The sequence below is a fragment of the Penaeus monodon genome, chromosome 3, assembly GCF_015228065.2.
Source record: "Penaeus monodon isolate SGIC_2016 chromosome 3, NSTDA_Pmon_1, whole genome shotgun sequence".
NCBI classification, from domain to species: Eukaryota; Metazoa; Arthropoda; class Malacostraca; order Decapoda; family Penaeidae; genus Penaeus; species Penaeus monodon.
In genome coordinates this window covers 52008621-52022975 of record NC_051388.1, presented here as the reverse complement: position 1 = coordinate 52022975, position 14355 = coordinate 52008621, and the positions used below count along the sequence as shown (strand labels likewise).

The window sequence follows — 14355 nt, the reverse complement described above, 5'->3', positions numbered from 1 at the left end:
ATCTCGTTACCCTTTTAAAATATTCTGTTCTTTGGCTTAGTGTACTTTATGAATAGACTACAGAAACAACATTACAACAAGTGATTTTTCTTGAATTGCGCATCAGACTGAGGGAATATACAATGCTAATGTATTACCATCTAAAGCATCTTCTTATTCACTGTATCATTAGCATGTGATATACATACATACAGATATATATATATATATACATATATATATATATATATTTTTATATTTATATTTATATTTATATTTATATATATATATATATATATATATATATATATATATATATATATATATATATATATATATGTATATGTTTATGTATATGTATATGTATATGTATATGTATATGTATATGTATATGTATATGTGTATGTGTATGTGTATGTGTATGTGTATGTGTATGTATATGTATATGTATATGTATATGTATATATGTATACATATATACATATATACATATATACATATATACATATATACATATATACATATATACATATATACATATATATACATATATATATATATATATATATATATATATTATATATATATATATATATAAACTATGAAATTACTATGCCTTTGGCATGAGTATTTGTGATATAATGTCACTAATGAAGAGAATAAATGAAAAAGATAATGAATTGTATATGAATTATAGAATGAATGAATGAATGAATAAATAAATAAATAAATAAATAATTTTTATATGTATACATATATATATATATATATATATATATATATATATATATATATATATATATATATATATATATATATATATATATATATGTACAAAATAAATAAGGTCAACTAATTGCATTAACTATTTCAGCACTACCTATAGTAAACCTCCCTATCTAGGTGATTCCAGTGCAGTAACAGTGTAAACTGAATATGTCACTTTCACAATACCAGAACATAACTCATATAACAATTCGCTAAAAAAACACATACCTTAACATGACAATTCGCTAAAAATACACATACCTTAATAATTTCCTCTGCTTGAAAACACATATATAACTTATCTGAATAAAGAAATAATGAAATAAAAAAAATCACCAAAGATCATCCACATCTCCTGTTGCAAAAATATCAGCCGGACTCTCTATCAAGTTCTCCTTCGTGGTCTCCTTCTTCAGGGCTTCAATACTCCCATTGTAAGGAACCTCAGAGGATTCCTTTACCGACTTCTCGTCCTCGTTTTTCTCCTCCTCCGGTGAGTCCTCTTCATTTTTCTCCTCGGCTGGCGATTCCTCTTCCTTTCTCTCTTCCTCTTGCAATTCCTCTTCGTTCTCCTCCATGTTCTCTTCTTCGGGGAAATTTTGTAAGCTGTTCTGGTCTTCTGGGAATTCCGAGCTGTTTACAGGACTGTCTCTGTCTTCAATATTTTCATTATATATTGGGTTGTTTGAAGTTCCCTCCACCATGTTGACAGATTCTGTTTAAGTGCAATAATATGGATTAATATACCTATCTTTACTTACATTTCTTCTTATATATGTCCATGACAGCTAAATATATGTTTATTCTGCTAGTCAGTAAACCAACTCCAAGTAACCATTTAGTTATATCACAGTAAGTGAAACATAAATGATTGAATAGATCAATAAATTCCATGATCAAAAAGTAGCATCTAATCTTAGAATCTTTGTTTAAGAAACAAGTACATTGAACATTACTTGGAAATAGAGTAACATACTTGGAGACACAGTAACAAATGTTTTAAGAAAATAATGTATAGAAGTTATATTGTTACACACAAAAGGTGCCTGGAGCTAAATTAAAATCATTAAATAATACCATTTATGTTTATATAAAAAAGAAACCTGCTTTACTCAAATACATTTATCACCATAGGACTTTTTACTTTAAAAAATAAAAAGAAAAAAGAAAAAAAGAATCTTTTTCTTTCTTTTTCTTCAATCGAGAAAGGTCTATAACTGACCCCCATCTCCAGGGCTCCGCTGAGAAATCTTGCGTGCAGACATGAGCCGAGCGGATCTGATCCTGGCCGACCTGGCGCGGTCCTCCCCTAGCCTGCTGCCCAAGGGAATGTCTGTCTCGTTCTCCTCATCTTGCTTTTTCTGTGCAACTTTTCCCACAGACTTAGAGTTCACGTAGTCCTCCTCCTCATCCGAGTTTATCACTTTATGGGTGTCTGGGGAATATAAATAATTGCATTGAACAACTGACACTTTGTCGCTTGAGTACTTTATGCTTAGACATCAAATATGTTCACGTCATTTCAGCAAATTCTCTACTCTAAATAATTACAACACAATTTAAAAGTTCTGTGTTCAAATAGGGGCCGGTAGCTATAGAACTAAAACAGGTAATACATCAAGACGAAAGAATCAAGCCGACCAATCTCAAAAATCATTACTTGTCTCCATTTCCTTACTCTTCAGAGAGAAAAAAAATCAGCGCTCGTCAAAAAACTATCCGAACATCTCGCCTCAAAGTCCTTAAATCAAAACAGAACTAAAAGAAGATAAAACAAATCAGACCAAACTGAAAATTACAGATAAACATTATTCAAAGGAAGATAACAAAAGCCACCTGTATTGTTGGTTGATCCAGAATTATCAATGGCAAGCTGAACTCCTCCCTTCATGATCTTATTAAGCAACAGATCCAGATGCTTTTTGAGTTTCGATGTGTCAGTTGGCATTGTGAGCTCTGGAGCAACAGCAGCGTCCCTGGACCCTTTGCCTAACACGGTTCTCAGCAAGAAGGTTACACTAGCATCAGTCGCCTCCTCCCAGCCCTGAGAAAATAATAATGAGGGAATATGTAAATTCTGAAATGAAAATACAGCATCTCCCTCAATTATTTTAAAATTGGTTTTAACAATGACACATAAAATCATTCTCAACGTGGAACTGAATTACACAACAGAGGCAACACCTAAACTGCTATAAAATTACATTAATCTCTTCATCACCTCATTTAAGCAGATGTGAGACCCGAAGAACATTACCTGATCCATAGAAGTATGGACTATAGGCGATATAGCAGCGGAAAGAAGGGCAAAATGCTGATCGGACATGCCAACAGACAGACGGACGAGCTCTAAAATCAGTCTTACAGCGCAGCTCAATTGGCAACCATCTTCTTCCAGACCCTAAAAATGTAAAAGAGAAGCAACACTTTTTGTTAATATACCAAATACTAACATTCCTACACATAATGCGGTATTTCAAATGATACAGGTAATACAATAGAGAACCAGAAATTAGTATTTGAATATCATATAACATATAATGTTATGCTAATAAATTAAACATACATACACAAGCACACTACTCACTCACACTCACACACACACACACACACACACACACACACACACACACACACACACACACACACACACACACACACACACACACACATTTAAAGAGATTAACAAAACTGCAAAACACAGTAATTCAATAAAACTATGAATAAAACTTTATAATTCTGTAAAATTATCAGCTAATTCAACCTGCACATCCTCACCCTAATGTTATCATTAATAACATCCGTAATCTGCAAGATCTGTTTATAGGTTCCCTCTAAGAGATTATCAAGGTTTGTGAGAGGCGTTGGCGTTTTGTCCTTGAACTTTGTCAACAGACGTCTCTGAACTGCACGGAATTGAGTGGCTCTCTGCACCAGCTGACCCTGTGCATTGGTAAGAAGAAAAAATTCCATGAAAAATGCACTATGAGAAGATAAATACACTTAATTAGTAATCTTTCTTTCTTTAACTTTGCTGATAAATGCATTAAATTTGATAATTTCACAAAAATGAATGCTATTGGTCATATCAAACATGAGATATGTGCCCACAAAACAAAATTGCCACCACATTTCTCTGACCTCCGCCCTTCCTCTTACCATTAATTCTTCATGCTTCTTCCTGCGCAGAAAATGTGCATCAATTTCGCAGAAGAGCTCACTGATGGGTAGTGACGAAGCAACACCTAGCACAAGTTCTTCTCCATCTTTTCTGCTTGCGTGACCCCAATAGCTCTTCAGTCTTCGTACAACCTCACTGAGTATTACCCACACAGAGGGCAAACTATTTTGAAAAAATGGGAAAACATTATCAGTAAAGTTTAAAAAAAAAACTTATGGTAACTATGCGACTCTTTCTCTATTGTCCAAACATTACATTTTCTTCATCCTACAAATAAATGTCTCTAAGAGCAAGAGGACCTTGTCAAAGACTTTTTGGAAATGCCCTGACATTTGTGATCATAGGAATATCCTAGGTTTCTTATCAGCATGTTGCCTGGATTCATGAAAAAAATGATAACAGCAAAGAACAATAGCGACTTATCAAAAACAACGCCAACCCCTTAAAACTACACCTTAACAGCCACTGGAACTTTATCTTACAATCTGATACAATCTTAAAACCCATAATACAAACCTGTCTGACTGTAACCGATATCTGTTAGTGGTTCGTGATGAGAGTATGGTCACACTTGGGCCCCCAAAGTACTGAAGACCAAGAGCCGTCGTTACACTTCCATCTAAGCTGTAATCTGAGACGAATACAAAGATCACCAAATGATATATCAAAAAAAAAAAAAAAAAACATATCAACAAGAAAAAATTTATGTAAAAGGATGCTGTATATTAATGAATGAAAAACTCTTTACATGAAAAGCAAATACCATTCTCCTAGCTCTTCACTGCAATATCCTTACACAATAACATTTGTATCCATTCAGAAAATCTGCATCATGAAATGTAAGAAATGAAACCTTCTTATAATTCTCCTTAGAGAACACAATAATTAAAAGCAATATGTTGAGAAAAAATGCATACATAACACATAATCTCGCACTAACTTATACTGGTGAAGAGAGCCATGCACATTCCTATAAACTGTTCTTAGAAAATATGACTATGAATTTTTACTATTTACTGGCCTGACAATATTATAAGCATTAATATAGAAAACCATACAAATACACAGCATTCATCTGAATCTATCGTACTCAAACTTACCTGGAAACAATTCCGGCAGATTAACAGCTGGCTTGTTCGTTGATATTGTGATTTTGTGGTCAGCCTCTTTATTTGGAGCGCTGAGTTTGGCTACCAACCGCAGGGGCAATTCCAGCTGTTGGGAGTTTATCTTTTCACTATATTTGAATTCATTTATCAACATGACTCAATTTATTCCTAAAGACTTTAAACACATGTGTCTCACCCTTCTAGTATAATATAATCTATGTGCAAGACTTCCTTAATGAGAATAACTGACTTACATTTGTAGTGATGATCCTTGGTGCACCAGTATGAGTAATGTAAGACGTAACAATGCCCACTGACAAGCTTGTGGGAATGTACTGATCAGCAAGGTAGAATTTCACCATTATCTGACTTGTATCACCTGTTGGCATTAAATAATTTATAACATGATTAAAGTAAAATTTTAGAATTCATGAAAAGAATTTATAAAACTGTAGAGTTAAAAACAAGCTTTCCGTGAAAATCTATTCAGAGTATATCTACTTAAATAAAATAAACAAATGAAGACACACACACACACACACACACACACACACACACACACACACACACACACACACACACACACACACACACACACACACACACACAAAAAAAAAAAAAAAAAAAAACATTCACGTAATAAGGAAAAGAAAAGAGTACACAGCACAAGGTCTCACATATTGTCCGAAGAACAAACGTGTCTTGAGTGACGGTCAGTGGCTTCTCTACAGCAATGTTGACTCGGACAGTGTTGAGAGGCGTGTGAGCAGTGAGCCGAATCACAACCGGGACTGCTGGCACACCCCCGTCGATATCCTGAACCCACGTTGAGCCCGGCCACTTTTCCAGCTGCGTTCCTACAGTCCCTGATACAATGAGATCGCCATCGCCTCGATTCATTCCAACTAATGTGCCTAAAAGAAGAGAAAATTCATGTAACAGGTAACTCTACATTGCAGAAAAAAAGAAAAAAAATTCTGGCTGTCAAAATACACATCCTAGCAGGATATCGACTAATCTGTCTCTACCACATTCAATTATTCCTTTTTTTTTTCTTTTTTTTTACCTATTTACCCACTTACCAATTTATCTCTATATCCATCTATCTATCTTTTCCTTCTCATCTATCTTTTTTTCTTTCTTCCTTTCTTTCTTTATCTATTCATCTTTTTACATCTATTTTCTCTCTGACCCAGACCTCAGCGACTTGATCCGAACACCCGGACCTGCCAATACTGGACAAAGTACGAACGCGTCATATACCTGTGTCCTTTGTGGATGCTTTAATGATCTTGTGAAGCTGAGCTAACTCCTTGTCAGTCTGGTCGTAGTTGATTTCCCTCGTCTCGGCAGGGGGAGCCACGAACAGCGAGGGATCCGTCCCGAGGTAAGATGCCTGCAGCTGCCCAGCATCTCCGAGAAAGACCAGGGCACCTTTGATACCCTGAAGGCGAAACGCAAATTAGAAAATGTTGCCTCATTTCGGAAACACTACTGCATATAAGGAAATTAAAATAAATATCATATTCAACACAACCGACTATCATGTAAAAAAAATATATATTATTCAATCTTTAATAGGATGAGACACATGAATCTATAAAAGTTACATTTCTCTTTTAAAACATTTTAATTTTCATGGGAAACATTTGGTCTACTTATTCAAACCAAAGTTTAAAAGTATAATAATACCATTAACAAAACTAATGAAAATAATAATAGCAATCACATCAACTCTCAAAATAACTGTAATAAGACTAGAATTGTTCACAATAACAAGAGTGGTGATAATAATAATCATAATAATAACAGCAATAGTAATGTAATAACAATAACAATAATAATAATAATAATAATAATAATAATAATAATAATAATAATAATAATAATAATAATAATAATAATAATAATAATAATAATAATAATAATAATAATAATAAAAATAATAATAATAATAATATGACAAATACAGTTCCGCATACCTTAATTCATGCTTATCTACCATCCTTACAGAAAAAAGAGGATCTACATCTAAATTTAATCATAGTTACAGCATTTCTCCCGAACACTTGGGGTTTTGCCAATTACAAAGAAGAAATATGTATATGAGTGTATAAATGCGTGTGAATGTGAGTATGAGTATGAGTATGGGTGTGAGTATGAGTGTGAGTATGAGTGTGAGTATGAGTATAAGTATGAGTGTGAGTATGAATGTGAGTATGAGTATAAGTATGAGTGTGAGTATGAGTGTAAATATGAATGTGAGTATGAGTGTGAATATGAATGTGACAGGTGTTGGTGTGGGTGTGAGTGGGTGTGAGTGTGAGTGTGAGTGTGAGTGTGAGTGTAAGTGTGAGTGTAAGTGTAAGTGTAAGTGTAAGTGTAAGTATAAGTATAAGTATAAGTGTAAGTATAAGTATAAGTGTAAGTGTAAGTGTAAGTGTAAGTATAAGTATAAGTGTGAGTGTGAGTGTGAGTGTGAGTGTGAGTGTAAGTGTAAGTGTGAGTAAGTGTAAGTCTGAGTGTGGGTGTTAGTGCGTGTATGTGAATGAACACGAGGATATGGATTATTTGGAATCAAGGAATGCACATCTGCCTGTATGAATTTATTTGTTCCATTATACTTAATCAATGTTAGCATTTTCATGTTTCTACCTTAATAATCACACGAAGGACAAAAGATTTAATCTAGAAGAAACTATTTATCTAAAAAATGTGGTAGAAAATTGTCAGCTCTATCTACCTTGGTGTTTATGGCCTAAATTCTACAGCAGTATAAAAATCTACAAATTTATCAACATATGTAAAATTCCACCTTTAAAATCTGTAAAAAGCTGTAGGAGAGATGCATGATAAGAACAAAAAAATATCTTCTGATCTTACTGTTATTTATGGATCACAATTTAAAAAGAAATAACAATCATCTTTTCCATAAAAAACATATTATCTGGATATCTGAGTAACAAAAAAAAAAAAAAAAAAAAAAAAAAAAAAAAAAAAAAAAAAAAAAAAAAAATATATATATATATATATATATATATATATATATATATATATATATATATATATATATATGAACCTTGAAAATATGTCTTAGAAAAATATATACATTCCAAAATCCTTTGAGAAAAACAAAGACACTTATACATCTATTAAATAATGTTGTGGTTATAAGATCAAAAGACAATGTTTGTTCTTAAAAAATCTAAATCTACAAAGTTCTGACGTAGCCGAGGCAGGAATTATGAATATTTCTTGCTTAACCTCTTACCCTTAAGAAACGAGGACCCTGTATGTTGTAAAAATATGTCAGTGCTTGGACACTTGTAAACAGTATATATACATCACCTAATTCTATAGTTACTAATATATAATGCTACTAAATCATTTGCACAGTAATGTAATTCAGACTTATACATTTAGTTACTTATTCTCCATGTTATAAATATAATAAAAAAGTATGGAATAAACGTATCTGCTTAAATAAAACTCTAAATTGTTTTGCACTTATCATACCAACATGAATTTCAAAATATCCTCTTATTACATAGAGATTTTTCGATAAAAGGATATAAAACAAGAATAATTAACACACAGACTACCCCCAAGATATTGGTTAGCACCCATGATGCAATAAAATGACCAAGATCAATAAAAAAAAGAAAACAGGAGACAACAGATAAACATATATTCATGCTAAGAACCACATTACATCTAGTAATCTATAAACAATTCAAATGATTAAACTGTTAAAAAAACATGAAGTTCTCTACATCATGTTTGTCAGTGTTCTCTCTATCAGTAAAGTAAGCAAGGCTTTTGCAAAACGGATAATTTATTCATATCTATGTTCAGCTCCAGGGAGAAGGAAAGAGAGTAAACCCATTACAAACACCCATCAGAAAAACAGTTTACATTACTAAGATCAGTCGTAGAGAAAGAAAAAACCTTTTCTTAATAATAGCCTAATACCCAGTATATAGTTTTCACTCTAGTCCTTAATACAGACCTATTGATTCAGAGACAATAATGGCTGCAATAAATAGAGCAGTCAACCCACATTTGAGAACAAATATACACAAGTTTAAAAATAAGTTGACTGGCAAAACACAAGCCCCTAGAGACACACATTAATAAAGATTCAAACACTTCAAAAATGTCCAGAATGAGTATACACAAACAGCACTGAGAAGGGAAATGTCATATTCTTACCGGAAAATCAGCTCTAGAAAGCACAACAGGTGTAAACGGTAACTGCGATGCCCACTTCAACTCCGCCTCTTTGTACACAAGCAGGGTCTGTGTATGCGTAGCAACACAAAGATACACAGCATTTTCTGCAGGACAGACACATATCTTAAGCATTCACTTTTCTCATATGAATGTGAGTAGGAATGGAAAAGCAATCAGAAAATACAGCAGACAGAATCTTCAGACGGTAACTAAAATCAGCTGCTTTGTGGACATACATACCCATAAGATATGCAGTAAAACAGGATGGATTGTACTCCAACTTCTTCACAAACTTCAAGACTCCTGATTCCTTATAGCAGAAGATTGAATGATGAGTGAGGATGAGGACGTTTGTGGGTCCTTCTGGGGGGTTGATAACAAGAATGTCCAAGGCAGGCTCCCCTAACTGTCTCGTCCACTCTGCCGTCAACCTTCGCCCACCAGTTTTATTATTGCTCATTTCCTTCTCATTGTCTGTTGCCACAGCCACTGCCTGATACCTAAAAATAAGGAGTATGAGAGGAGGAGGAGGAGGAGGAGGAGGAGGAGGAGGAGGAGGAGGAGGAGGAGGAGGAGAGAGGAAGGAGGAGGGAGGAGGAGGAGGAAGAGGAAGAGGAAGAGGAGGAGGAAGGGGAGGAGGAAGAGGAGGAGTAGGAGGAGGAGGAGGAGGAGGAGGAAGAGGAGGAGGAGAGGAGGAGAGAGAGAAGGAGAAGGAGAAGGAGAAGGAGAAGGAGAAGGAGAAGGAGAAGGAGAAGAAAGGAGAAAGAGAAAGAGAAAGAGAAAGAGAAAGAGAAAGAGAAAGAGAAGGAGAAGGAGAAGGAGAAGAAGGAGGAGGTGAAGGAGTACAAACACGTACATAAAGGCATAATCATAAAACTAGATAATAATACCATTGCATAAATAAGTTGATATTAAATTCCATATAAATAGTGTAAGCCCACAAACAAGTGGAAAATTCGGATATTTGTCAAAAGTATTTGTTCATTTTCTATTTGCATTAATTTCCCAGTAAGTACACATACTTTCAGCATTCTAGATTTGGTATTATAAAAAATGTAATGATAATGAAATAAAAAACAAATAAATAAAAAATTAAAAAACATCAAACACTGCATACTTGTAACACTGGAGTGACCAGTCGGACCCCACTGTGATCAGGGAGTCGGACTTTGCAACATAGACCAGAGGTCCTGGAAGGAGGAATCCCGGCAGGAAGCTGCTGAAGGCAAAACTCTCCTGCTCAAAAACTGTGATGCAGCCATCGATCGACTGCACGGCAATGTAGTCTTTCCCTTTGACACCACCAAAAGGACCTATAAAGAAAATGAAAATAATCAAGATGCATTTGTATAAATTTCAAGGTAAATATGGAAAGGAGAGTAAAAAAAAAAAAAAAAACATCTTTTAAAGTATTGGAAGAAATTATTGTCACATCCACTAAGCTAGAGATCTCTTCCAACATTCGTACCAACTAGGGAGATCCTCTCAGTAAGACAAAGTGAACAAACCAGACAAGCACCGTTGTCAGCACCTCACACAAAACAAGACAGTCTCACTGTCAATAACCTTCTCACAAATTCATTGAAGCAGCTTAGCCAATCCCAACCATCCTTACCCGTAGTGATGGAATGTGCATGTCGCTGGAACTTGTGTTGGTAAGCCACACTGAGCTTGGAACTATCCCCATGACCACCCTGGCCAGAGGTGACCGTCAGGGTATACACTGCCATGCGGTCAGGATGTAAGACACAGAGGTGTAGCAAGTCATTGCTCCTGTAAAAAAAAAAAAAAAAAAAAAAAAGTGTTAAATCACATTCTCATGGCATGTAAGATGACGTTTTGCCCATAAATTGGCTTCTTACTACCTTAAAATCTATAACACTATAACTAATATATAAACAATATACAATAATACTTCATATTTTGCAAAGACAAATCAAACAATATATATATTCAGTATCAAAAACGTAAAATTATTACAACACATTCATGAACAGCAGACCTCAAAGCATAACTTACGAGACAAACTTTCCCACGGCCAGGTGGATAATTGGATAGTTAAAGGTAGTTTCCAGGAGAACATGATCAGGACGAAATCCTGATACTTCCTGCCCTTCTTCTGAGCGATGTGCCTGAAAACACAAATTACCTAAATGTATTTTCATGAACTAGTATATATAAGTACATATATATATATATATATATATATATATATATATATATATATATATATATATATATATATATATATATATATATATATATATATATATAAACATATATATATATATATATAAACATATATATATAAACAAACATATATGTATATATATATATATATATATATATATATATATATATATATATATCACTCCATATGGGCATAATTTTAATCTAGCCCAGACTTGAGGAATAATAAAAATAAAGGCATTATATAAAATGTATACTTTTATAAAATAAATACTTCATAACTAAAAACTTTTAAGAAATAGAGCAGTGGTTATGATAAAATGCATACCTGGCATCAGATTTTTTATTATAAAAGTAACTTCAACAACTTTTTATAAGCAATTGTTTGAAAATCCAAAAGCTAATTAAGCATGAACATTAGATATAAAAATAAAAATGACATCCACAAATATACTGTTATTACCAATATTACTGTAATCATTAGGAAACAATACAATTAAGAATTTTCTATTGATAATTTGCATCTACATTATTTATATCTTAAACATACTTGCCATTAACATAAACACATATCATTCAAAGTGACCACATTTAACATTCATCAAAACACAAAATAGAGAAGAAGCAGAAGAAAAAAAATCTGAAAAATATTTTAGGAAAATATACCTCACAAATTTTAGCATACCTGCAAATCTCTCCACAATATTGCTTACCTGTGGATTGAATATTCTCAAGGAGCCTGAAAATCCACCAACCACAATCTTGTCTTTGGGCGGATCTTCATTGTTGATGTTCGCAATGACCAAGCATCCTGCATCGCATTCTTCCTCGTCCCCTCCTTCCGTTTGTACCACCGTCGACCACCAATCTCTTGCCTTGAATAACGACATATCTGGAGAGAGAAATTCGTACAATGAAATGTCACTAAGTTACATATTTCAGGCAAATTTAAGTACAGGGGAAAAACTATTATCCATCAGTTCTTTTCTGTAGTATATACATGTATTTGAAGCAAATGAAGAGCAAAACCACAAAGACATTATAATGGGATAGGTAAATATTTACAAAACATATGTGTATCTGGCCAGTGCAATAACAGCCAAAACTTTTATGAAAAGGTAAAAGTTTATAAAATAATCATGTGTCAGCCACTGCCCAAAGTGACAACAGCCACAACCTCCATCCCAGGAATATTGTATCTATATGGATATTTGTTGATGAAGCAATCACTCGACACAATGCCATGGGAGAGGCTAGTAAAAATGCTCTATTCAGGAAAAAAAAAAATTATATATCAGAAACAAGCACATAGCTAGTCACTCTGGCTCACTCAGTAATAGCCTCACATATCTTTATTAGTGTATATTATATACTATAGAGGCCTATATACTATATGGGCCTATATACTATATACTAAATAGGCCTATATACTATATAGGCCTAGTGAACCACCACATCATAACAATACTAAAGTGGCAGAATATCAGTGTATTTCATAACCCTTTCCACCACCAGCGTCTCTATAACTAGTGACACTATCGCAATCTTGGAAACAAGACTGAAGTACCAAAAATAAACAGAGATAATAAAAATATCGCCAAACTGACACAATCAAAATTACTATTACTGGAATAGGGAACTGCTCCAAATTATTCGACAAATTATCTCTATGACCATTACAGGTTACAGGATTGCACAGACTATAAATATGAACCTTGAACCAAAAATAAAATCACCCTCAGTCTTATTGTGATCCAAATATTCGCAAAAAAAAAAAAAAAATGTAAGGGATAAAAGGAATTAAAATGTACCACAAATAAGCAGTATGGGGACGTAATGCCTTCTCATAGCCCAATAAAAACACCTAGTTAAACTAAACACCTTCTATGAATTTAAAGAAATCTCTAATAAAATATAAAAAGCTACACAGACCCTCAATTAAAACAAAATTCTCTATGGAGTAAAAAACCCAAGTTTCGCGTTGCCACGGCAACCACCCGCTTCCCACCCAAAAATGACAGAAAATCACCAATTAAAACGTAATTCCAGCTAGATAAAACCCCCGCACACGCCTAACAGAGGGCCTAAACTACCCCCATACCTGTATCACGAGCTAATTCATCGATAACATAGCGAAAAAGGAGCCTGAGAAGGGACGCGCCGCTCGCTCCGCAACACAGCTGATTTACGTCAACAAATATGCCTGCGTTCGATTCCCTGGCTGCGGCTTTAAAGTCGTTTGTATTGATTATCAGCGTTTTTTATTATTATTATTATTAATTATTTTAGTTTTTTTCTGTGGTGTTGTGGGTAATAGAGGTTTAGGTGATTTTTTTTTATTGTCAGAGGTAAATGTTCTAAACAAATATGTACGCGTTTGGGATCGTTTATCTGTTCTTCCGTGTGCGCGTACACGAACACACACGCACTCACACGCACATGCACACGCATACACATATCACGCAAACACACATACACATGCACACACACACACACACACACACATACACACACACACACATATGCACACACACACATGCACAAACACACATACACACACACACATGCACACACACACATGCACGCACACGCACAAACACACGCATACGTACACGCACACGCACACCCACAAAGACACACACACGCGCGCGCGCGCACGGACGCACACACACATATATGTATATGTAAATATATATATATATTTATATAAATATATATAATTTTCCCTATTTGACATCATGCAATATCAACAGACACATATACGCGCTCACACGCACACGCATACCTTGTTGTGCAAATGATACCGTTTTCATGGCCATGTAAATGAGCTCCAAAGACTTTTTGACTCTGATATGGAAACCAGCGAACATCTTGGCCTCTGTGTCAAAAGCAAGA

The 14355-nt window shown here is 34.2% G+C and overlaps 1 protein-coding gene across 1 annotated transcript; it reads right to left on the bottom strand.

Moving 5' to 3' along the window:
- Positions 1-826: 826 nt before the first annotated feature.
- Positions 827-13932, bottom strand: LOC119596933 (protein PTHB1-like). The gene is made up of 18 exons (XM_037946315.1): positions 13562-13932; positions 12174-12352; positions 11290-11402; positions 10886-11043; positions 10388-10583; positions 9511-9770; positions 9250-9374; positions 6301-6481; positions 5715-5951; positions 5292-5416; positions 5029-5143; positions 4445-4559; positions 3907-4090; positions 3526-3690; positions 3005-3148; positions 2584-2791; positions 1970-2182; positions 827-1462 (listed from the first exon to the last, which is right to left on the bottom strand). Exons 2-18 carry the CDS (start codon positions 12348-12350, stop codon positions 1080-1082), a joined length of 3099 nt encoding a protein of 1032 aa, XP_037802243.1. The 5' UTR covers positions 12351-12352; positions 13562-13932; the 3' UTR covers positions 827-1079.
- Positions 13933-14355: the final 423 nt, after the last annotated feature.

What these genes read in the sequence shown, in the direction of transcription:
- LOC119596933 (XM_037946315.1), bottom strand. Translation starts at nt 12,350, where the DNA reads ATGTCGTTATTCAAGGCAAGAGATTGGTGGTCGACGGTGGTACAAACG. An exon ending in TGGTCACTCCAGTGTTACAA is followed by an intron (nt 9,771 to 10,387) that starts GTATGCAGTGTT and finishes CCTTATTTTTAG; the next exon opens with GTATCAGGCAGTGGCTGTGG. An exon ending in TTTCTAGAGCTGATTTTCCG is followed by an intron (nt 6,482 to 9,249) that starts GTAAGAATATGA and finishes TTTCGCCTTCAG; the next exon opens with GGTATCAAAGGTGCCCTGGT.